The 25,246-nt window shown below is 38.8% G+C and overlaps 1 protein-coding gene across 4 annotated transcripts in view; it reads right to left on the bottom strand.

The window, feature by feature from the left end:
- Positions 1 to 25,246, bottom strand: part of MARCHF8 (membrane associated ring-CH-type finger 8) — a 149,606-nt gene that overhangs the window by 58,138 nt on the left and 66,222 nt on the right. For 2 of the 4 annotated variants that reach the window (XM_027595471.2, XM_035724223.1), the window contains one exon: positions 14,947 to 15,126. In XM_027595471.2, the coding sequence (XP_027451272.1) occupies positions 14,947 to 15,048 (102 nt within the window). In that variant the 5' untranslated portion in view covers positions 15,049 to 15,126. Of the gene's footprint in view, positions 1 to 14,946; positions 15,127 to 16,644; positions 16,892 to 25,246 lie in introns of those variants that run through there. The other 2 variants (XM_027595483.2, XM_027595475.2) reach the window with 2 other exon arrangements.

Raw genomic sequence — 25,246 nt, 5'->3', positions numbered from 1 at the left:
ATGTCCTTAAAGAGGCCTCAGAGAGGGGCGCCTGGGTGGCTCATGTGCTCTCTCCAAAATAAATAAATAAATCTTTAAAAAAAAAAAATTTCCAGACCCAGATGGCTTCACTGGTTAATTCTACCAAACCTTAAATTAGAAATAGTAATACCAATTCTATTTAAACTCTTCTAAAATATTCAAGAGGAGGAAACAATTCCCTCATCATTGTCCTTATGACAAAATCAAAGACATTACAATCAGAGAAAACTACAGACCGGTATCTCTTTTGAACACAGATACAAAAATTCTAGACAAGAATTTTAAATTAAAACTTAATTAATTTTAATTAATTAAATTAGATATATAAAGAAGTTAATACAATATAATCAAGTGTAGTTTATACTAGAAATGTAGGGTTGATTTAACATTCAAAAAAAAAAAAAAACCACCAACCATTGTACTTTGCCATATTAACAAACTGAGATGGTTATTTTTATATGTCAACTTGACTGGGCTAAGGGATGCCCAGATAGCTGGTAAAACATTATTTCTGGGTGCATCTGTAAGAGGAGTTCCAGAAGATATTAGCATTTGCATGCCCCCCAAAGCAGGTGGGCATTATCCAAATACACTGAGGGCCTAAATAAAACAAAAAGGCAGAGGAAGGGTGGATGTGCTCTGTTGCTTGAGCTAGCACATCCATCTTATACTGCCCTTGGATATCAGCACACCTAGTTCTCAGGCCTTCAGACTCCAGCCTTTGGAATCAAACTGACTCATAACATTTGCTTCCCTGGCTCTGAGACCTTTGGATTTGGACTAAATAACACCATCAAACTTCCTGGTTCTCCAGTTTACAGATAGTAGGTAGTAGGATTTCTCAGCCTCCATAATCATGTGAGCCAACTCCTATAATAAATCTCATATCTATATCTATATATCTATAGATAAAGATATCTTATTGGTTCTGTCTCTCTGAACATCCTTGACGAATATACAAAATAAAAAAATACGATCACCTCAGTAGACAGAACTGCAAGAACTCTTTGGTACGTATGACTCCTTCCAAACCCCTGCACTAAGAGACTTGAACAAACACTAGCATAGTTTCTAACTTCTCATGGCTGTGTCCCTAGAATGATGATTACAACCCTCTTAAGTTCCTGCCTGGAAAAACTCAAGGTTGCCAAAAGCATTTACTGTTTATTCCAGCCAACACCTAAAGATAGAGCCCCTATATCCCAATCTCTGTAGGAGAGTACAACCCTAACTTGAGTAAGCACCAGGTAGCAAACCCAGATGGTTTAATCACACTGATCAACTCCTTCCCAGCTTTTTGTAAATGTCAACATCCCCGACTCTGCTCAAGCCCCCACTCATTTCCCATTTGTTCCTCCTCTCTCCTCCCTTATTCTCCTTTTAAAATATCCGAGTCACCTCCACACAAAAAGAAGCTGAGTTCAGTTCACACTGGACTCTCCTCCCCACCGCAATAGTTATTACTGAATAAAACCTGCCCTTACTGCTTTAACTAGAATACAGCTTTAGCTTCAGTAACACACAGGAAAAAAAGCATTTGACAAAACCCATGATCCATTCCTGACCAAAACTCTTAGAAAACTAGAAATGGAAGGGAACTTCAACTTGATACAGGGTATCTACAAAAAACATACAGCTAACATCATACTTAATGTTGAAAGAATACATGCTTTCACCCTAAGATCAGGAACAACACAAGGACTAGAGACGTTCACTAGGACAAAAAAGGAGAGAGGCGGGGGGGGGGGGGGGGGGGTGGAGCAAGATGGCGGAGGAGTAGGAGACCTAGATATCGTCTGGTCTCAGGAATTCAGCTGAATAGGGATCAAACCATTCTGAACACCTACGAACTCGACAGGAGATCAAAGAGGAGAGTAGCAACAACTACCTGAACAGAAAAGCGGCCACCTACTGGAAGGTAGGACGTGCGGAGAAGTGAATCCGAGGCGATATTCGGGAGGAGAGATGGAGGGGGAGGGGCCTCCGCCGGCCGCTTCTGGCAAGTGATAGAGTCGCGGAGCACAAAATCGGAACTGTTAGAAGTCGGCTCCGCTGAGGGACGTCGCTGCAGTGGCTAAGCAGGGGGTGGAATCCTCCCGGGACAGTGTGGTCTCAGGATCCTTGGGGGTCACAGAAAGACCGGGGGAGCCTGAGTGCGCCAGACCTCCCAGGTATCGGAGCGGGGAAGCCGGCTGCAGAGACGGAGCTGAGGCACGGGCTCTCAGCTTGGGGTTGCCATAAACTGTGATCCGCGGCCCAGTCGGGCCACTGCTCCTGCAGCAGGGACCCAACAAGCGGCAGATCCGGGGAGAATCCCCTTCCTTCCCGGGGAGGAGCGGCGCGGGAGCACACCGCAGGGATCTGCTGGGTTTGGAGACTCCACACGGAGTCGGGTGCCAGAGATAGCAACGCTCGATCACAGGCCGGGTGAGCACGGAGTGCGGCCGGAGACCGGGAACAAGGGAGTGACTGCTTTTCTCTGGGGGCGCACTGAGGAGCGGGGCCCCGAGTTCTCAGCTCCTCCGGGTGGAGATTGGGAGGCCACCATTTTCACCCTGGTCCTCCAAAGCTGTACCGAGAGCTTGCAGGGAACAAAAGCTCCTGAGAGCAAACCGGAGCAGCTTCGTTAGCCCGGACCGACAAGGGCGGGGCAATTCTGCCTCTGGCAAAGACATTTGGAAACCACAGCAACAGGCCGCTCCCCCAGAAGATCAGCACGAACAGCCAGCAAGCCAAGACCAAGTTTACCGATCAAGGAGAACGGGAGAACTCCAGCGCTAGGGGAATACTGCACATAGAATTCATGGCTGTTTTTTACCATGATTCATTAGTTCATCAAAGTTAATTTTTGTTAACTGTTTTTTTTCTCTTTTCCCTTTTTCAACCAACATCTTATCAATCTCTTTAAAAAAAAAACATTTTTTATTTTTCATTTTTAGAGTCATATTTTATCCCTTCATAGTAGTTACCCTTATTTTTGGCATATATATATAAGTTGTTCTCTCTTTAAAATTTTGAGATACACTTTCTTCTAACAGATAAAAATATACCCTAAATCACTAGTGTATGGCTCTGTTCTAGTTTCCTGCCTGATCACATTCTCTCCCTTTTTTTTTTTTTTTTTAAATCTTCTTTCTTTTTTCAAACTTATCAAGTCCTCTTATAAAATCTTTTATAATTTTCATCTTTACAGTCATCTTCTATCCCTTCATTGTATCAACCCTTATTTTGTTCATATATGTCTTTCTTCCTTTAAAATTTTAGGAGGCACTTTTTTCTAACAGACCAAAATACGCCCAAAATCTAGTGTGTGGCACTGATCTATGCACTAGCCTGATCATATTTGATCACATTCTGCTTTTTTTGTATTGTTCTGTTTTTGTTTTTGTTTTTCTCTTTCTTTTTTCTTTCTTTCCCTTTCTTTTCCCCTGGTTTCTGGTCTTTTCTGATTTGTATACAGTATATTTGCTGGGGATGTTGTTAACCTGTTAGCATTTTGTTCTCTCATTCATCTATTCTCCTCTGGACAAAATGACAAGACGAAAAAAATCACCTCAGCAAAAAGAACAAGAGGTAGTACCGTCAGCCAGGGACCTACTCAATACGGACATTAGTACGATGTCGGACCTAGAGTTCAGAATCATGACTTTAAAGATACTAGCTGGGCTTGAAAAAAGCGTGGAAGTTATTAGAGAAACCCTTTCTGGAGAAATAAAAGAACTAAAATCTAACCAAGTCAAAATCAAAAAGGCTATTGATGAGGTGCAATAAAAAATGGGGGCACTAACTGCTAGGATAAATGAGACAGAAGAGAGAATCAGTGATATAGAAGACCAAATGATGGAAAGTAAAGAGGCTGAGAAAAAGAGGGAGAAACAACTACAGGATCACGAGGGCAGAATTCGAGAGATAATTGATTTGGTAAGACGAAACAACATTAGAATAATTGGGATCCCAGAAGAAGAAAGAGAGAGAGGGGCAGAAGGTATATTGGAGCAAATAATAGCAGAGAACTTCCCTATGTGAGGAAGGAAACAGGCATCAAAATCCAGGAGGCACAGAGAACCCCTCTCAAAATCAATAATAATAGGTCAACACCCCGACATCTAATAGTAAAACTTACGAGTCTCAGAGACAAAGAGAAAATCCTGAAAGCAGCTTGGGAGAAGAGAGATGTAACCTACAATGGTAAAAATATTAGATTGGCAACAGACCTATCCACAGAGACCTGGCAGGCCAGAAAGGACTGGCAAGATATCTTCAGAGCACTAAACGAGAAAAATATGCAGCCAAGAATACTATATCCAGCTAGGCTGTCATTGAAAATAGAAGGAGAGATAAAAAGCTTCCAGAACAAACAAAAACTAAAGGAATTTGCAAACATGAAACCAGCCCACCAAGAAATATTGAAAGGGGTCCTCTAAGCAGAGAGAGCCTAAAAGAAGCAAAGATCAGAAAGGAACACAGACAACATACAGTAAAAGTCACCTTACAGGCAATACAATGGCACTAAATTCATACCTTTCAATAGTTACCCTGAATGTAAATGGGCTAAATGCCCCAATCAAAAGACACAGGCTATCAGATTGGATTACAAAACAAGACCCATCCATATGCTGTCTGCAAGAGACTCATTTTAGACCCAAAGACACCCCCAGATTGAAAGTGAGGGGGTGGAAAACCATTTACCATGCTCATGGACACCAAAAGAAAGCTGGGGTGGCAATCCTTCTATCAGACAAACTAGATTTTAAAACAAAGACTGTAATAAGAGATGAGGAAGGACACTATATCCTACTTCAAGGGTCTATCCAACAAGAAGATCTAACAATTGTAAATATCTATGCCCCGAACATGGGAGCAGCCAATTATATAAGGCAATTAATAACAAAAGCAAAGAAACACATTGACAACAATACAATAATAGTGGGGGACTTTAACACCCCCCTGACTGAAATGGACAGACCATCTAAGCAAAAGATCAACAAGGAAATAAAGACTTTAAATGACACACTGGACCAAATGGACTTCACAGACATATTCAGAACATTCCATCCCAAAGCAACGGAATACACATTCTTCTCTAGTGCCCATGGAACATTCTCCAGAATTGATCACATCCTAGGTCACAAATCCGGTCTCAACCGGTACCAAAAGACTGGGATCATTCCCTGCATATTTTCAGACCACAATGCTTTGAAACTAGAACTCAATCACAAGAGGAAAGTCAGAAGGAACTCAAATACATGGAGGCTAAAGAGCATCCTACTAAAGAATGAATGGGTCAACCAGGAAATTAAAGAAGAATTAAAAAAATTCATGGAAACCAATGAAAATGAAAACACAACTGTACAAAATCTTTGGGATACAGCAAAGGCAGTCCTGAGAGGAAAGTATATAGCAATACAAGCCTTTCTCAAGAAGCAAAAAAGGTCTCAAATACACAACCTAACTCTACACCTAAAGGAGCTGGAGAAAGAACAGCAAATAAAGCCTAAACCCAGCAGGAGAAGAGAAATCATAAAGATCAGAGCAGAAATCAATGAACTAGAAACCAAAAGAACAGTAGAACAGATCAACGAAACTAGGAGCTGGTTCTTTGAAAGAATTAACAAGATTGATAAACCCCTGGCCAGACTGATCAAAAAGAAAAGACAAATGACCCAAATCAACAAAATCATGAATGAAAGAGGAGAGATCACAAGCAACACCAAAGAAATACAAACAATTATAAGAACATATTATGAGCAACTCTATGCCAGCAAATTAGATAACCTGGAAGAAATGGGTGCATTCCTAGAGATGTATCAACTACCAAAACTGACCCAGGAAGAAATAGAAAACCTGAACAGACCTATAACCACGAAGGAAATTGAAGCAGTCATCAAAAATCTCCCAAGAAACAAAAGCCCAGGGCCAGATGGCTTCCCAGGGGAATTCTATCAGACATTTAAAGAAGAATTAATACCTATTCTCCTGAAACTGTTCCAAAAAATAGAAATGGAAGAAAAACTTCCAAATTCATTTTATGAGGCCACCATTACCTTGATCCCAAAACCAGACAAAGATCCCATCAAAAAGGAGAATTACAGACCAATATCCTTGATGAACATGGATGCAAAAATTCTCACCAAAATACTAGCCAATAGGATCCAACAATACATTAAAAGGATTATTCACCACGACCAAGTGGGATTTATCCCTGGGCTGCAAGGCTGGTTCAACATCCGCAAATCAATCAATGTGATACAATACATTAACAAAAGAAAGAACAAGAATCATATGATCCTCTCCATAGATGCAGAAAAAGCATTTGACAAAGTACAGCATCCTTTCTTGATCAAAACTCTTCAGAGTATAGGGATAGAGGGTACATACCTCAATATCATAAAAGCCATCTACGAAAAACCTACAGCGAATATCATTCTCAATGGGGAAAAGCTGAGAGCTTTTCCCCTAAGGTCAGGAACGCGGCAGGGATGTCCACTCTCCCCACTGCTATTCAACATAGTATTAGAAGTCCTAGCCACAGCAATCAGACAACAAAAAGAAATCAAAGGCATCCAAATTGGCAAAGAGGAAGTCAAACTCTCACTCTTTGCAGGTGATATGATACTTTATGTGGAAAACCCAAAAGACTCCACCCCAAAACTGCTAGAACTCATACAGGAATTCAGTCAAGTAGCAGGCTATAAAATCAATGCACAGAAATCAGTGGCATTCCTATACACCAACAACAAGACAGAAGAGAGACAAATCAAGGAGTCGATCCCATTTACAATTGCACCCAAAACCGTAAGATACCTAGGAATAAATTCAACCAAAGAGGCAAAGGATCTGTACTCAGAAAACTATAAAATACTCAGGAAAGAAATTGAAGACACAAAGAAATGGAAAAACGTTCCATGCTCATGGATTGGGAGAACCAACATTGTGAAGATGTCAATGCTTCCTAGAGCAATCTACACATTCAATGCAATCCCCATCAAAATACCATCCACTTTTTTCAAAGAAATGGAACAAAGAATCCTAAAATTTGTATGAAACCAGAAGAGACCCCGAATAGCCAGAGGAATATTGAAAAAGAAAAGCAAAGCTGGCGGCATCACAATTCCGGACTTCCAGCTCTATTACAAAGCTGTAATCATCAAGACAGTATGGTACTGGCACAAAAACAGACCCATAGATCAATGGAACAGAATCGAGAGCCCAGAAATGGACCCTCAACTCTATGGTCAACTCATCTTTGACAAAGCAGGAAAGAATGTTCAATGGAAAAAAGACAGTCTCTTCAACAAATGGTGTTGGGAAAATTGGACAGCCACATGCAGAAGAATGAAACTGGACCATTTCCTTACACCACACACAAAAATAGACTCCAAATGGTTGAAAGACCTAAACGTTGAGACAGGAGTCCATCCAAATCCTAAAGGAGAACACAGGTAGCAACCTCTTCGACCTCAGCCGCAGCAACTTCTTCCTAGAAACATCACCAAAGGCACGGGAAGTCAGGGCAAAAATGAACTACTGGGATTTCATCAAAATAAACAGCTTTTGCACAGCAAAAGAAACAGTCCACAAAACCAAAAGACAACCGACAGAATGGGAGAAAATATTTGCAAATGACATATCAGATAAAGGGCTAGTATCCAAAATCTATAAAGAACTTATCAAACTCAACACCCAAAGAATAAATAATCCAATCAAGAAATGGGCAGAAGACATGAACAGACATTTCTCCAAAGAAGACATCCAAATGGCCAACAGGCACATGAAAAAGTGCTCAACATCGCTCGGCATCAGGGAAATCCAAATCAAAATCTCAATGAGATACCACCTCACACCCGTCAGAATGGCTAAAATTAACAAGTCATGGAACGACAGATGTTGGCGGGGATGTGGAGAAAGGGGAACCCTCCTACACTGTTGGTGGGAATGCAAGCTGGTGCAACCCCTCTGGAAAACAGTATGGAGGTTCCTCAAACAGTTGAAATTAGAGCTACCATTCGATCCAGCAATTGCACTACTGGGTATTTACCCCAAAGATACAAATGTAGGGACCTGAAGGGTTACATGCACCCCAATGTTTATAGCAGCAATGTCCACAATAGCCAAACTGTGGAAAGAGCCAAGATGTCCATCGACAGATGAATGGATAAAGAAGAAGTGGTATATATACACAATAGAATATTATGCAGCCATCAAAAGGAATGAGATCTTGCCATTTGTAACGACGTGGATGGAACTGGAGGGTGTTATGCTTAGTGAAATAAGTCAATCAGAGAAAGACATGTATCATATGACCTCACTGACATGAGGAATTCTTAATCTCAGGAACAAACTGAGGGTTGCTGGAGTGGTCGGGGGTGGGAGGGATGGGGTGGCTGGGTGATAGACATTGGGGAGGGTACGTGCTACGGTGAGCGCTGTGAATTGTGCAAGACTGTTGAACCACAGATCTGTACTTCTGAAACAAATAACGCAACATATTTTAAGAAAAAAGAAAAAGAAGAAGATAGCAGGAGAGGAAGAATGAAGGGGAGTAAGTCAGAGGGGGAGACGAACCAGGAGAGATGATGGACTCTGAAAAACAAACTGAGGTTTCTAGAGGGGAGGAGGGTAGGGGGATGGGTTAGCCTGGTGATGGGTATTAAAGAGGGCACATTCTGCATGGAGCACTGGGTTTTATGAACAAACAATGAATCATGGAACACTACACCAAAACAAATGATGTAATATATGGTGATTAACATAACTATAAAAAAATTAAAAAAAAAGGAGAGAGGCATCCATATAAAAAGGGGCAGCGTAAAACACTATTCATAGATGACACAATTGCCTGTGTAGAAAATTTAATGGAATCAAAGCTACTAGAACTCATAAGTGAGTTTGCCAAAACTGCAAACAAGATAGAAGATATAAGATCAATACACAAACATCAATTTTATTTCTATGGACTAGCAATGAGCAATAGAAAATAAAAATTTTTAAAAATAGTATCATTATGATGGACTCTGAAAAACAAGCTGAGGGTTCTAGAGGGGAGGGGAGTGGGGGGATGGGTTGGCCTGGTGATGGGTATTAAAGAGGGCACGTTCTGCGTGGAGCACTGGGTGTTATGCACAAACGATGAATCATGGAACACTGCATCAAAAACTAATGATGTAATGTACGGTGATTAACATAACAATAAAAAATTTAAAGAGAAAAAAATAGTATCATTTACAATGGCAACAAAAATACAAAGTAAATAGGGATAAATCTGACAAAAGGTGTTTAAGACTGATCTATACTCTGAAATCTACAAAACACTGCTGACAGAAATTAGAAAAGACTTAAAGAGGAGACATACCTTATTCATGGGTCAAGACTCAGTATTGTTAAATGTCAGTTCTCCCTGAAATTGAACTACAAATTCAATAATCCCAATAAAAATCCCAGCAAACTTTTGTGTAGAAATTGACAATCTCATTCTTAAATTCATATGGAAGTGCAAAAAATCTAAAACAGGCAAAACACGTTTGAAAAAGAACACTATCTGATTTTCAAGACTTATTATTAAACTGGAGTGTTTATGACAGTGTGGTATTACACTTGATCTTAGCCAAAAGGCCAAGGGGCTATTGGTGTAAAGATAGTAAATAGATCAATTATACAGAAAAGAGTCAAGAAATAAGCACACACATATTTGGGCAACTGATTTAAGGTAATGTGATGGAGAAAAGACAGTCCAATCTATTCAACAAACGTTACTAGAACAACTGGATATACAAAAAGAAGTTGTACTGGATATATACTTCACACAATATACAAAAATTAATTCAAAATAGATCAGACATATGTGTAAAACCAAAACTATAAAAGTTCCAAGACACTATTTGCGCCTTTGGGTTAAAGTAAAGCTTCCTTAATAGAAGACCAAAAATACAATAAATACAAGGACAAAAAGGATAAATTTGACTTCACCAAAATTTAAAAGGTTAAAACCAAACTTTAGTCTTCAAAAGACACTGGCAGGAACATTAACAGACAATCCAGACATTGGGAGAAAACATTTGTAAAGCATATATCTGATAAAGGACTTGTATCTAGAATACATACAGAATGCTCAAAATCTGACAATAAGAAAAAAGGCTACCAATTTTTTAAGTGTACAAAAGATTTAAAGAGGCTCAACAAAAAAGACAAGGATGGTAAATAAGCACATGAAAAGATGCTCAATATCAATACTCGTGAGGGAAATGCAAATTAAAACCAAATTGAGATGCTAGTATACACCTATTAGATGCTAAAATTAAAAAGACAGACCATATCAAGTTTTGGCAGAGACGTAGAAGAACTGGAACTCCCCTCCTGCTGGTAGGAATGTCAAATGGTACAATCATTTTGGAAAACAGTTTGGCGCTGTCTTAAAAAGTTAAACATACATCTACATATGTTTCTACTACTAGGTATTTACCCAAGGGAAAGGAAATATATGTCCATACAAGGGCGTGTATGAATGTTAGGAGCAGCCTTATTCATAACAACCAAAAACTGGAAACAATCCAAATGTCCATCAACAGGAGAATGAATAAAGGAATTGTGATAAATCCATACAATGAATACTACTCAGCAAGAAAAGGACACAACTTAGTACACACACACACACACACACACACACACACACACACACACACACACACAGAGGAATATTACTCAACCATCAAAAAGAATGAAATCTTGCCATTTGCAATGACATGGATGGAACGAAGAGGGTATTATACTAAGTGAAATAAGTCAGTCGGAGAAAGACAAGTATCATATGATTTCACTCAAACGTGGAATTTAAGAAACAAAACAGATGAACATAAGGGAAGGGAAGGGAAGGAAAAATAAGATGAAACAGAGAAGGAGACAAACCATAAGAGACGCTAACTATAGGAAACAAACTGAGGGTTGCTAGAGGGGAGGTGGGTGAGGGATGGGGTAACTGGGTGATGGGCATTAAGGAGGGCATGTGATGTAATGAGCACTGGATGCTACATGCAACTGGTGAATCACTAAATTACCTCTGAAACTAGTAACACACTATATATTAATTAAATTTAATTTTTAAATTTTTAAATAAATAAAAAAGGACATAACTATTGATACATACAACTTGGATGAATCTCAAAAGAATTAATCTTTGAGAAAAAAGCTAGATTTACAGAAGTACATAACATATAATTCCATCTATATAAAACCCTAGAAAATGCAAACTAATCTATAGTGAAAGAAAGCAGATCAATGATTGCTTGAGGAAGGGGCATGAAGAAACTTTTGTGAGTGATGGATATGTTCACAATCTTGCTTGAGAAGATACTATACACTTTAAATATGTATTATTATATGTCAATTATACTTTAATAAAGCTGTTTAAAAATGAAATAAAACACAAAAAATAATCTTGAAAAAGGTAACAGGACCTATCGAACCACAAGACAGTTTAAGTCTGGATAAGAAATTAATCAATAACTCTCTAAACTATAAGAAAAAAATAGTCTCCCAAATGCAAACAGCCTCCATATCAGATTTCTAAATGCAGACCAGAGTCTGGAAGGCAATGGATCGATACTTTCAAAACACTAAGAAAAAAAAAATCTTCAAGAAACATCTACCCAGTTCATAAGCAACAGCAGCAGAAATCCTTTTATTATAAAACATTCCTCGTAATTCCACAGTGGTCCCCATACCATTAAAACTAAATTCATTCATTCATTCATCAACTGTATTGACTTATACTCTGTAAAAGTCATTAACTCTTCTTAGAACTGTAGAGATATGGGCTCCTGCAGTGGATGCTACAGAATCACACATCTGATAAACACAGGTAAAACTGTTGACGTTAAGGGTTAGATTATTTGATTCTGGGCAAACCCCGCTCTTCTCACAAGATTCAGAAAGAATAAAATCATTACTGATGGAATGAACCATCTCACGCTATCCCAGAGACTGAGATAAAGCTCAACCTTTGCAGTACTGAGAACAGTGGGTGGATGAGCAGGAAGGAAGGAGTGCCTCTATCTGCCTGCTTCTCTTTCCCTCCTGCCTCCTCTGCCAAACACAGGAGATCAGAAATCATACCAAAGAATCCTGTTTTGAACTCACTGTGCCAGGGAAACTGGATAAAGGCAAAGAGACGCCAATGGACAAAAATGTGCCTTCCAAATCAATTCTGATGCCACATTTCAGAACCGAGACAGCCACAGAAGTCATTCAGCACCGCGCCAGCTGCTGCTGAACGGTTATGGGGCCCTGCAAGCTCCTGTCCCGGCTGCAACTCCCCCACCTGCAGCCTCACCTTGGCACCTTGATTCCCAGAACTGTCAGACTGCCATCAGGCATCCAAACTATTCCCCACGCTAAAGTGGGACAGAATGGTGCCTTTTCCCAATACGATTAAAATCCCAATTCTGTGAATACAGTCATTAATGCTACTTATTTAAACCTTAAAATCCCCAATGAATAGATCAATTCAGTAAGTATTTACTGAATATCCACTACAACAAACCTGCAATAGGGTTTTATATCCAAAAGAATCTCTCTCTTCCTGGCCTAAAATGTTGGATTTCTTCCTTTATTCCAAACAAGTATAGCTTCCGTATCAAGAAATTCCTGCCATCTGGTGTCAAAATTTGACACTGCACCGAGCAACCTCTATTTGGTATAGGCAAGCACCCTAGACTAAAAAATGTTCTATGTAGCAGTATTTAAAAATCCATTTGCCTGGGTGGCTCAGTCGTTAGGTGTCTGCCTTCGGCTCGGGTCATGGTCCCAGAGTCCTGGGATCGAGCCCCACATTGGGCTCCCTGCTCAGCGGGAAGCCTGCTTCTCCTTCTCCCACTCCCCCTGCTTGTGTTCCTGCTCTCACTATCTCTCTCTCTGTCAAATAAATAAATAAAATATTAAAAAAAAATCCATTTGGACTAGGGGCGCCTGGGTGGCTCAGTCGGTTAGGCGGCTGCCTTTGGCTCAGGTCATGATCCCGGGGTCCTGGGATGGAGCCCCACATCGGGCTCCCTGTTCGGCGGGAAGCCTGCTTCTCCCTCTCCCTCTGCTGTTCCCCCTGCTTGTGTGCTCTCTGTCAAATAAATAAATAAAGTCTTAAAAAAAAAAATCCATTTGGACTAAAGGGTTACAAGAAAAGACCATTAACTTAAATGAATCTTAAATGAAGACTATTAAATGAAAACTGAAAGAATATGGGAAAGATAGGGCATTCTCCCATCTCCAGCAAATTGAGGAAAAGCTGAAATACTGAAAATGATATATCCAAAACACATCTACACCAGCACCACCCCTGGTCAGCCTTTCAACTAATGCTGACCACACTCCTCCTAAGAGCTCAGCAAAACAGAAAGGGTGCAGACTGACGACACAGACAACTGAAAAAAGGAAAACACAAACTAAGAATATAGAGACCTCTTTTAAGTTATACGGTACCTTTGCATTTTCCATAGTCCATGTACTTCAAGAGCTATGATGTGATAGATTTGGGGCTTTTTTTCATTATTTATGTAATAAGGCAAAGAGTGGTGTTCCATCAACTATGATGACTCAACTTCAAACAAGACATTACTTTTTGATTTAACAGGGATTCTTTAGAGTCTTCGGTAAAGATTTACTACAAAATAGGAAGGCTGTGAGAACTAATGAGCACATGTCTACACAGCACATGGTAAAGGCAAGGAGAAAATAGGAGTCATCCTTGATTCCTCCCTATCTCACCCCCATGCAATTATCAAGCTCAGTGAATTAATAAACTAATTATTTCTCTATCCCCACTACATTATCCTAGACAAAATCACCAACACCTTTTCCTTGCCAGGAATTGGCAAACTACAGCCTACAGGCCAAATCTGGCCTGTCACCTGTTTTTGCAAGTAAAGTTTTATTGGCATAACCATTCATTTATATATTGCCTTTGGCTATTTTCATGCTACAATGGCAGAACTGAGGAGATGTGACTGGCCCACCAAGTCTAAAACATTTATTACCTGTCTCTTTACAAATAAAGTTTGCCAAATTTGGCCTAAGTAGGCTATTAAATAATCCCCTAACTAGTCTCTCTAACACTCATTCAATTCACTCTCCAAACTGCACTCCAAGTGAAAAGTTTTAACGACACAAATTTGATCATTCACTCTTCTGCAAAGATAAACCCAAATTCCTTATGGTAACTCCTGTAACTTTTCCAACCTCCCATCTTGCCACTACCCTTTATGTTCCAGTTATTCTATTTTAATCTCTCCAAACTCACTTTGGAGTTGCTTTAGCCTTTGGGCTTTCAGCATATGATATTTCTCCCAATTGGGATACTCTACCTTTCTTTAGCTAACTCCAGGTCACCCTTCAGGGTCTCTATGTAAATGTCATTTTCTCCAGGAAGCCATTCCTGACCCCTTGGGCTGGAATTCAATGGTCCTGCATTCCTTCATCACTGACCTTGTTATTAGACTCTAACACATTTTAATTGTCAGGCCAGATCAAGAGCCATATGAGGGCAGAGATAGGCTCTGTGCTGTTAACTATGATACCCTTGCAGTAAACAGGGACTAGTATGTATGAGGTATTTATAAAATCTTGGTTCAAATTAATTTATCCTTTGCATCATGTTCTGAGAATTCAAAGAACTTTTTCTCAGAGATTTATCAAAAATAATCATACCACTTTAGGCAATGAAGATGAAGTAAGTCATGGATTACCATAGCAGAGTAAGTTGATACCAAAATCTGAAAACCTAGAAATCTACAGAGAAAACTTCTAAGCCCAACTATTTACACCATATGCATTTTAGTATATTACTGGAAAAAACCTTGATCATCAGAGCTTACCATTCTAGACCATATATAATGAAAACAACAAAAATAATGAAACTAAAAAAAAGTATTCTCCTAATACCTGCTCTTCCCTCTCCTTTTCTTTGGTCTTACTTCTGTAGACTCTAGCAGAGGTGGCATCCTGGGTTGGAATGGCAGAGATCTGATGCAGTGGCATGCTCATCCCAGCCTCCTGTCTGGTTGTCTTCTTTACTGAAGAGAGTCTCCAGTGGTAGAGTCATTTTGGGCCATGGACCTAAAGCTGAGAGGGAGACGACAAGACATAACTGACCTAAAACACTTCAAATTTCCAACAGTGACATTAGCATTTTATATTTATATTCGAAGCAGTTACAATGTCTGACATAAATACTCGGTATTCAAAAACAACAGAAGATAAACGTTTTATGGGGGAAATTTTAACATTTTCTCATGTAATAAGACGGGAACACCTAAAAGAGGCTATGGATCAGGTACACGTATAATCAGATATTAATTTTCCATTGGCCATTAGGTTTTAAACAGCAGTGCCATCCTTTATTTTAAGAATATTTCTGAAGTTAAATTTTTTTCTTGAAAAAGCACTCATTCTGATAGAAGTAGTGATCTTTCCTTAAAACCACTGCCCTTGAATTCACATAATGGTAGGATTAAAGGTTAAAAAGTCTAAAATAAATTTAAAATATCTATGATCTCTGCTTAACCTTCTGAAAGTCTAGACTCTCTAGACCAGTTGTTGGCAAACTTTTCCTATAAAGGGCCAGAGAAATATTTTAGGCATTGTGGGCCATATTTTTTTTTCCAAATTACTCAAATCTGCTGTTGTAGTGTGAAAGCAGCCACAGTAAGTGTGAAAATGAATGAGAATGGTTATGTTCCAATAAAACTTTACTTACAAAAACAGGTGGCAGGCTAGATTTGGCCCAAAGCCTGTAGTGCTAACCCTGTTCTAAGGAACTTTCCGGGGAAGATGAGGGTCATCCTGGATATTCCTGGGATCCTAAGAAGGCTGCCCTTAGGTAAAATAATAGTTTCTAAATAAGTGATTCTAGGCCCACCTGCCTTTTTTTCTGGTTTTCTCCTACATTCCTCCAGAGTCCCTGGTAACTGGATTGTGTGTTTTCTATCCCCCCACTCTGTCCCCACTGAAATTTATCAAACTCTGTACACAAAACCAATTATATACCCAAATTATCCATAAGGTTTAATGTAGCAATGTTTCATGCTATTTGAATTTTAACAAAGGATGGAAGCATTAAACCAAAGAATGAATCTCTAATTTGGGGATTTTCACTTACTAACCATGTATTGGAGAGTGGGACAATAGGCACGGAGTGTAAACAACAAGGCCTAACAACTCTGAGGTAATGTTTGATGAGTAGCCATTTATTCTGGCCAACCCTAAGGTCACATCTGAAGAGCAGCCAACTATTCCACCTCTCCCCAAACTCTGCTCTGGACTGAAATAGGTGTTTGTGTGGCTGGCCCCACCTCTGGCAGTATTACTAACCAAACCAATGAGCAACAGAACTCATAGAATTAATTTCTTTCATCAGATTCTCTGATCAACAAACAAGAAGGAATAAGAAACTAGAAGGGATCAACACTACGAGAAAATGAACGAAAAGAATATTGTTTTTAAAAGTTTAGTGTTATAAAAGGTGGATGATCATTGATAACCAATAAAACAGGAAAATACAGGTGATATTAATGTCTAGATACTACAATCAATAATAAAATGTTAGTGTCTACATACTATACATTACATAATCTTCTCTACCTTAAGCCTTTGATGATGCTGACCCAAGATGGAGCACTGTGCCCAACAAACGGTCTGAATATTTATGTTCACATTACACAAGACAAGAGGCACTTACTACTTCGTTGTCGTATACTGTCTGGGAGATCACAATAGTCCCTGGGGAGCAGTTTTTTCATCACTCATGCATCAAAGTTCTCTGCCCCAGATGGCAAATTCCATGTGGGTTCTTGGAATACTTATTCAACCTAACCATATCCAGAGCCCCTACTACACATCATACCAATAGCTGCCTTTGGTGCTTCTAGTATAATAATCATTATTACATCATTGGTACATGACCATGACAAGCCTGAAGAGGACTATTTATGACAGAGAAACACAAATGTGAGAGAGGTTTTAAATATTTTGTAGAATTTTGAAGGACCGCCCCTCCTTACAGCCATTTAAGCTACTCTTCTGATATGAACCCCTATCTCCAGGTAACAGACCTGAAAGTCTGCCTGAAGCAATTCCTCTCCTATGCCATATTTAGGATAAAAATGATCATCTTAAAAACCAAACTGCAAAACAGACCATGCCACTTTTTATGTGAAGGTTCGTGTGAAAAGCATAAAGCAGGTATTAGTCATACTATTTTCTTTGCATGATTTCCAAATATCTGTTTTATATCAATTCATCTGTAATGAAGAGCAATAGTTAAACCTCTGCACTATGCCTGACAATCCAGGCATGAGGACTTCAATTCCACTACTGCTAAAAATACAGCACAACTGAACATCCATATCTAGAGGAAGTAGACAAACTGCCTGTATTAAGAGTATGGAAATGGGGGCACCTGGCTGGCTCAGTCGGTGGAGTATGCAACTCTTGATCTTGCGGTCATGAGTTTGAGCCCCATGTTGCATGTAGAGACTAGTTAAAAAAATAAAATCTTAAAAAAAAAAAAAAACACCAAAAAGAGGGGGGTAATATGGAAACAGATATGCCATGTCAATGGATCAGAAGACTTACTGTTGTGAAGGTGGCAATTCTTCCAAAACTGATATACACATGAAGCAATCCCTATCAAAAATTCAGCTGACTTCTAGGCAGAAAGTAGACAAGCTGATCCTAGCATTCATATGGAAATTAGAGGGATCCATGATACTCAAAACAATCTTGAAAAAGAACAAAGTTGGAGAACTCACACTTCCCAATTTCAAAACTTACTACAAAGGAATAGTAATCAAGACATATGAAACTGGAATACGAATAGATACACAGATTAACAGAACAGAATTTAGAGTCAAAAATAAGCCCATGTATCTATGGTCAATTGGTTTTTCAACAAGGGTTCCAAGACTACTCACTGGGGAAAGAACAGTCTTTTCAACATGCAAAAGAATCAATTTAGATTCCTATATCACACAAATAAAAAATAAACAAACTACACATCACCAAAATAAAAACGTTTGTGCTTCAACAGACATCAAGAAAGTGAAAAGACAACCAAAGAACACAAAAAAATCATTTTGAAAAACATACAATAAGGGACTTGTATGTTGAATATATATAAGGGGCTGTCACAACTCAACAATAAATAGACAAATAACCTGATGAAAAATGCATTGTTCAAGAGATTCTTAATTATACAGATTACCAGAGGAGAGGGAGGTGGGAGAATGGGTCAAACAGGTGACAGGGATTAAGGAGCGCACTTGTGGAGATGAGTACAGGGTGAATTACTGTGTTGAATTACTATATTATATATCTGAAACTAATATAACATTGTTAACTAAATGGAATTAAAAACTTTTAAAAAAGGAAAAATGGGTTGTTCAACATCATTAGCCAACAGGAGAATGCAAGTCAAAACCATGAGATACACTTCAATTATGGCTATATTTAAAGACAGGTAAGTCAATGGGGGGAGGGTATGTGCTGTGGTGAGCGCTGTTAATGGTGTAAGACTGTTGAATCACAGACCTGTAACCTCCGAAACAAATAATACATTATGTGTTAAAAAAAAAAAAAAGAAGAAGAAGAAGATAGCAGGAAGGGGAAAATGAAGGGGAGGAAATTGGAGGGGAAGACGAACCATGAGAGACTATGGACTCTGAGAAACAAACTGAGGGTTCTAGAGGGGAGGGCGGGTGGGGAGATGGGTTAGCCTGGTGATGGGTATTGAAGAGGGCACATACAGCATGGAGCACTGGGTGTTATACGCAAACAATGAATCATGGAACACTACATCAAAAACTAATGATGTAATGTATGGTGATTAACATAATAAAAAAAATAAAGACAGATAAGTGTTGGCAAGGATGTGGAGAATCTGAAACCCTCAGACAGTGCTGGTGGAACTATATGCAGCCACTTTGGAAAACAGTCTGGATCTTCCTTAAAATGTGGAAATAACACAAATGTCCATAAATTAATGAATGGATAAATAAAACATGTCTGTATAATGGAATATTATTTAGCAACAAAAAGGAATGAAATATGAATACGTGCTACAACATGGATGAAACTTGAAAGCATTACACAAAGTGAAAGGACCAAATATTGTATGATTACATTTGTATGAAATGTCCAGAGCAAGCAAATCATAGAAACAGAAATTAGATTACTGGTTCCCAAAGACTAGGGTAGGGATCGAGGATGGGGGCTGATGGCTAAAAGGATTTCTTTCTGGAGTAATAAATATGTTCTAAAATTTATTATGGTCACGTTGCATAACTCTTAAGCATACTAAAAGCCATAGAATTAGGGGCACCTGGGTGGCTCAGTCGGTTAAGCAGCTGCCTTCGGCTCAGGTCATGATCCCAGGGTCCTGGGATTGAGCCCCACATCAGGCTCCTTGCTCAGCGGGGAGGCTGCTTCTCCCTCTCCCTCTGCCTGCCGCTCCCCCTGCTTGTGCTCTATCTCTCTGTGTCAAATAAATAAAATCTTTATAAAAAAAAAAAGGCATAGAATTATATATTTTAAATGAGTGGATTGTAACGAATGTGAATTATATCTCAATAAAGCTGCTTTTTAATAGAATATATAAATAATTACTATGAATTAAGATAGAGAAAACTGACCCTCAACTCTATGGTCAACTAATTTTTGACAAAGCAGGAAAGAATATCCAATGGAAAAAAGACAGTCTCTTCAACAAATGGTGGTGGGAAAATTGGACAGCCACATGCAGAAGAATGAAACCAGACCATTTCCTTACACCATACACAAAAATAGACTCAAAATGGATGAAAGACCTCAATGTGAGACAGGAATCCATTAAAATCCTAGAGAACCTCTGTGACCTTGGCTGCAGCAACTTCTTGCTAGACATGTCTCTAACGGCAAGGGAAACAAGGCAAAAATGAACTATTGGGACTTGGTCAAGAAAAAGGCTTTTGCACAGCAAAGGAAACAGTTAACAAAACCAAAACACAACCGACAGAATGGGAAAAGATATTTGCCAATGACATATCAGATAAAGGGCTAGTATCCAAAATCTATAAAGAACTTATCAAACTCAACACCCAAAGAACAAATAATCCAATCAAGAAATAAGAAGACATGAACAGACAATCTCCAAAGAGGACATACAAATGACCAACAGACACATGAAAAAAGGTTCCACATCATTTGGCATCAGGGAAATACAAATCAAAACCACAATGAGATGCCACCTCACACCAGTCAGAATGGCTAAAATTAAGTCAGGAAACGACAGATGTTGGCAAGGATGCGGAGAAAGGGATACCCTCCTACACTGTTGGTGGGAATGCAAGCCGGTGCAGCCACTCTGGAAAACAGTATGGAGGTTCCTCCAAAAGTTGAAAATAGAGCTAACCTATGACCCAGCAATTGCACTACTAGGGATTAACCCCAAAGATACAAATGTAGGGATCCAAAGGGGCACCTGCACCCCAATGTTTATAGCAGGAATGTCCACAATAGCCAAACTATGGAAAGAGCCCTGATGTTCATCAACAGATGAATGGATAAAGATGTGGTACAATGGAATACTACTCAGCCATCAAAAAAATGAAACCTTGCCATTTGCAATGAAGTAGATAGAACCAGAGGGTATTACACTAAGTGAAATAAGTCAATCAGAGAAAGACAATTATCGTATGATTTCACTAATGTGGAATTTAAGAAACAAAACAGAGGATCATAGGAGAAGAGAGAGGAAAAAAAAAAAAACCAAAATCAGAGAACCATAAGAGACTCTTAATCATAGGAAACAAACTGAGGGTTGCTGAAGGGGTGGGGTTTGGGGGAATGGGGTAACTAGCTGATGTAATGAGCACTGGGTATTATATAAGACTGATGAATGGTCAGATGGTCAGTGGACCTCTACCCCTGAAACTAATAATACATTAATGTTAATTGAATTTTTTTAAAAAGATAGATAAAACTGTTTTCCTTCGTGCTATCCCTATGTAATTTACCCGATGATATGGAGATAGCCACTGTTATCCTATCGCTTTTTTGGTTTTGAGAAAGATAACAGGAAGAGTGCAAAATCAGCAATCAGAAATCTAAGTTCAAGCCTTGACTCTTGAATACAGTGTGATGTTGGACAAACAGGAATTTCAAAGGCTCTGTCTCCTTCATCTGTAAAACAGAAAGGTAATAATCTCTATTGCATTCACAGGGTTATTATAAAGACCAAAGAAGATTATGTCCATGTGCACAAACGTCAGCATATTTTCCAGCCTGCTTTTTCAGGCATCTGCAATGATTCCCCTCACTGCCTCACAAGGGCCAGTTCATTTGCTTTGTCTTTCCAGTACTATTTTCTGTCTTCCTACACCTCATTCTGATACAAGATTTACACAACTGAGAACTTCAAATCCTTTCTGACATTTATTTAGGATCTCTAGCGGCATGACTCTGAGGAGAAACAAGGCTGACAATGCTATCCCTACAAGGGGAGAAGTAGGAAGGCCTGATCCTGAAGACAATCAGCGTGGCATAATAATCGAGCTATTCTATGTGCTTTCCAAATGGTCAAGATAAATTAAAGATTCTACCCATTCCAACAATGATGCGTGGGACAAATAGAGACAACAAAGAGGCAGCCAGGAGAAGACAAAGATGCCAGTCACAGCTTCCCTGAGGGACAGTCATCACAGGTCTGCATACCTCCCTGCACCCCTCCTTACAGGGTGCCAGGCTCCAACAGCGGCCTGCTCCTACTCATTGTGTGGTGTTGAATAGTAACATCCTGAATGGCACTCAGAATAAACAACTTTAAGTTAAGCCTGTTTTTATCAGAAGCACATTTCATACAAAAAATGAGAAGCTTGTGTACAGAGGCTAGCAGACACACACACACACACACACAAAAGCAGTAAGATGAGAGAGGAGACCAGCTGTAATACACAGCACTGAATGAACAAAGCAGGACTTAACACAGTCAATGTGGACAGCGGGAAAAGAGAGACCATTTGAAAAGGAGGACTGACATAATCTAGTGAGGGGACTAAACCATACCCTGGTTTCTCACTGTGCATTCAGAAGACCAGGAGGCACAGAGGAGTGGGGGATAAAGGGAAGTTCACCAAGGGCACACTGAGCTTGACATGCCTGTGGGAAACCCAAGATATGTACACAGTACACACTGGGAATCACCAATACACCCATGACACCTGAACACACAGGAACAGAATCCATTTTCCAAGGAAAACCTGCAGAATCAGTAGTTTATGACATTAGATGCTATAAACAAATGATAAAATCCAGTATCAATACAGAATTTTTAAACAGCAATGAAGAATCGCTAACTTTAAAAAACACCTATCTCAACCAAAATTTAACTTTACACTCAAACAGCAAAACTCCTAGAGGCATTCTAATTAAGCCAAGAAGCAAAATAAGCACACTGCCACTGCTATTATTTAATACATAGTTTAGATTTTTTCTGCTATGTGATAAGACTTAAAAAAAGCACTTTAGAGGGGTGCCTGGGTGGCTCAGTCGGTTAAGTGTCCAACTCTTGATCTCAGTTCAAATCTTGGTCTCGGGGTCATGAGTTCAGGCCCCGTGTTGGGCTCCATGCACAGCATGGAGCCTACTTAAAAAAAAAAAAAAAAGAGAGAGAGAACTTTATAGTATAATAAGAGAGCTAAAGTCCAAAGGAATTTTCTAAGAACTACTAGAATCAGTTAAAGACATAAACATCTGGGCGCCCGGGGGTGGCTCAGGTCATGATCCTGGAGTCCCAGGATGGAGTCCTGCACTGGGGTCCCTGCTCATCAGGGAGTCAGCTTCTCCCTCTGACCCTCCCCCCTCTCATGCTCTCTCTCTTTCTCTCTCTTTCATTCTCTCTCTCTCAAATAAAAATCTTAAAAAAAAAATAAAAGCTCTTTAAAAAATTAAAAAAAAAATAAAAACAAACATTTGTATAAAATCAGTAATGAATTCTAGTGTAAGAACAAAGTACATAAATATATAATGTCACCACATGCCTTTTATCTATGCCCTTCTCCTCATTCTCAGCTCAGGGGCAATCCTTTTATACTTTCCTCAGGAGCTACAGAAAACAGTCACACCATCTTTTGAATGTCAATGAATCACACAAAACCAACAGCATTTTTCTGGAGGGACAATATTGCATCTGACAATACAGAGTGACATATCCCAGTGTGTTCTTCACATGGAAACTTAACAGACTTCATTACTAACAAGCTAGTCAAAGGGGTTCTACCAGATGTATTTAATTTAATAAAAACAAGTATTAATTCGGAAAAAAAATATATAATGTCACCAACATTCCTTTATACCAACATAACAAAAATCATGAAATAGAGATGAATGACATAAAAGCTACTTAAGAACTTTTAATGAAAAGCATTCAGTGATTTCAGAGTATATTTGAAAACTATAATAATAGTTTGTCATAATAACAATTTGTATTCTTCCCAAATAAAGCATATATATAATGTAATTTCAAGGTCTAAGCAAGATTTTTCTATTTTACAAAATGATTCTAAAATTATGCATAAGAATTAATGAGAGGATCAAATAAAAATGTTGAGAAAGAAGCAATAGAGAGAGGAATCTTCTTGAAATATAGACATAAGAAAGCAATAATTATTATTAAAACAAGATACAGAAGACTGAAAAGACAGTCCAGAAACTGAATTATACAGAAGAGTAAAATAGCAGCCCAAAATTATAGGAAAGGGACAAATTACTTCTTAACTGATGTTGGGATAACTGGGTAAGAATTTGAAAGGGAAAAGAATATCAATTAAGACTCACACTTCATTCACTGAAATAAATTCTAATGGATATAAAAGTTAAATGTTTAAAAAATCCACATAAAACATAAAATGCATTAAGGATGAATATATTAAGGAATTAAAGGGAGACTGACTTCCTAAGCCTCAAATTAATGGAAAAAAAGTTACAAAAGGAAGGGATTTATAGATATGACCCTATAATTAAAAACAAAAATAAACAGGCAAAAAAAAAAAAAAAGACTGGAAAACATTTGTAGAATATAGGACAGAAAATCAGTATCTTTTATATATAAGAAGTTAATACAAATAGCTTTTCAAAAAAATTAAAATCCCCACAGATAAAATGGGCTTAGGAACAGCTGCTTCATAAAAGAGGACACAGCACAGGTCCTCACTTAACATTTTAATAATCAGGGAAAAGCAAGAGCTCAAAGAACCATTTTTTCTCTTCACAAAATTCTACAAAAAATATGACGAAACCTACCACTGACCAGTAAGTGCTGAGCCTATGTTCTTATGATCCTCCAGTAGTATCATAAACTCAGAATGCCTATTAGGAAAAATGTTGAGCAACAGGGCTGAGAAACTGTGGAAGAGCTTACCTTTGGGAAGCTTAGCCTGAGAAAATACACAAAAATCTACATTTTTGGCTTGTGCCCCAAGATTTTCACCATAACATTATTTACAGCAAAGAAAAACACACAGTTCCCTTAATTTCCCCAAACTGGGGAAAAGCTAATTAAATTGTAGTGCTGTACAATCAAAGGAATGTTACGTGGGCATTAGAAGAGAAACATGGGTTTCTCTTGCAGATGATATAAATTATACACATATTTTAATTACAAATATGTTAATTTGTATATGAATAAAGTAGGAAGATGCCTTTTCAGGACACATGGTGCTTATTTTATGCTCCTTCTCAATTTTTTCAGCATTTCCTTTAATATTTTTGCACAGTTCTCTCCCGTTAAAAACAACATTGTGTTGGGATGCCTGGGTGGCTCAGTCGGTCAGGCATCTGCCTTTGGCTCAGGTCATGATCCCAGGGTCCTGTGATCGAGTCCCATATCGGGCTCCTTGCTCAGCAGGGAGCCTGCTTCTTCTCTGCCTGCTATTCCCCCTGCTTGTTCTCTCTCTCTGACAAATAAATAAATCTTTAAAAAATAAATAAATAAAAATAAAAACAGCATTGTGCATTGTGGTAACAGTTTACCTTTCTTCACAGTGTTTTATTATGTCTGACTTTAATTCTAAAGTTACTGATTTTGGAGACTGCATTATTTCATATCCTACACATAGTAAGACTTCATTAATATTTTCATGTCACACTATTTCGTTTGTCTATTTCTCACAAAATGGAATGGCTATTACACACCAGCAGAAATGGAGACTCA

The sequence above is a fragment of the Zalophus californianus genome, chromosome 15, assembly GCF_009762305.2.
Source record: "Zalophus californianus isolate mZalCal1 chromosome 15, mZalCal1.pri.v2, whole genome shotgun sequence".
In the NCBI taxonomy this organism is placed as follows: Eukaryota; Metazoa; Chordata; class Mammalia; order Carnivora; family Otariidae; genus Zalophus; species Zalophus californianus.
This window is presented reverse-complemented; position numbering and strand designations above follow the sequence as displayed.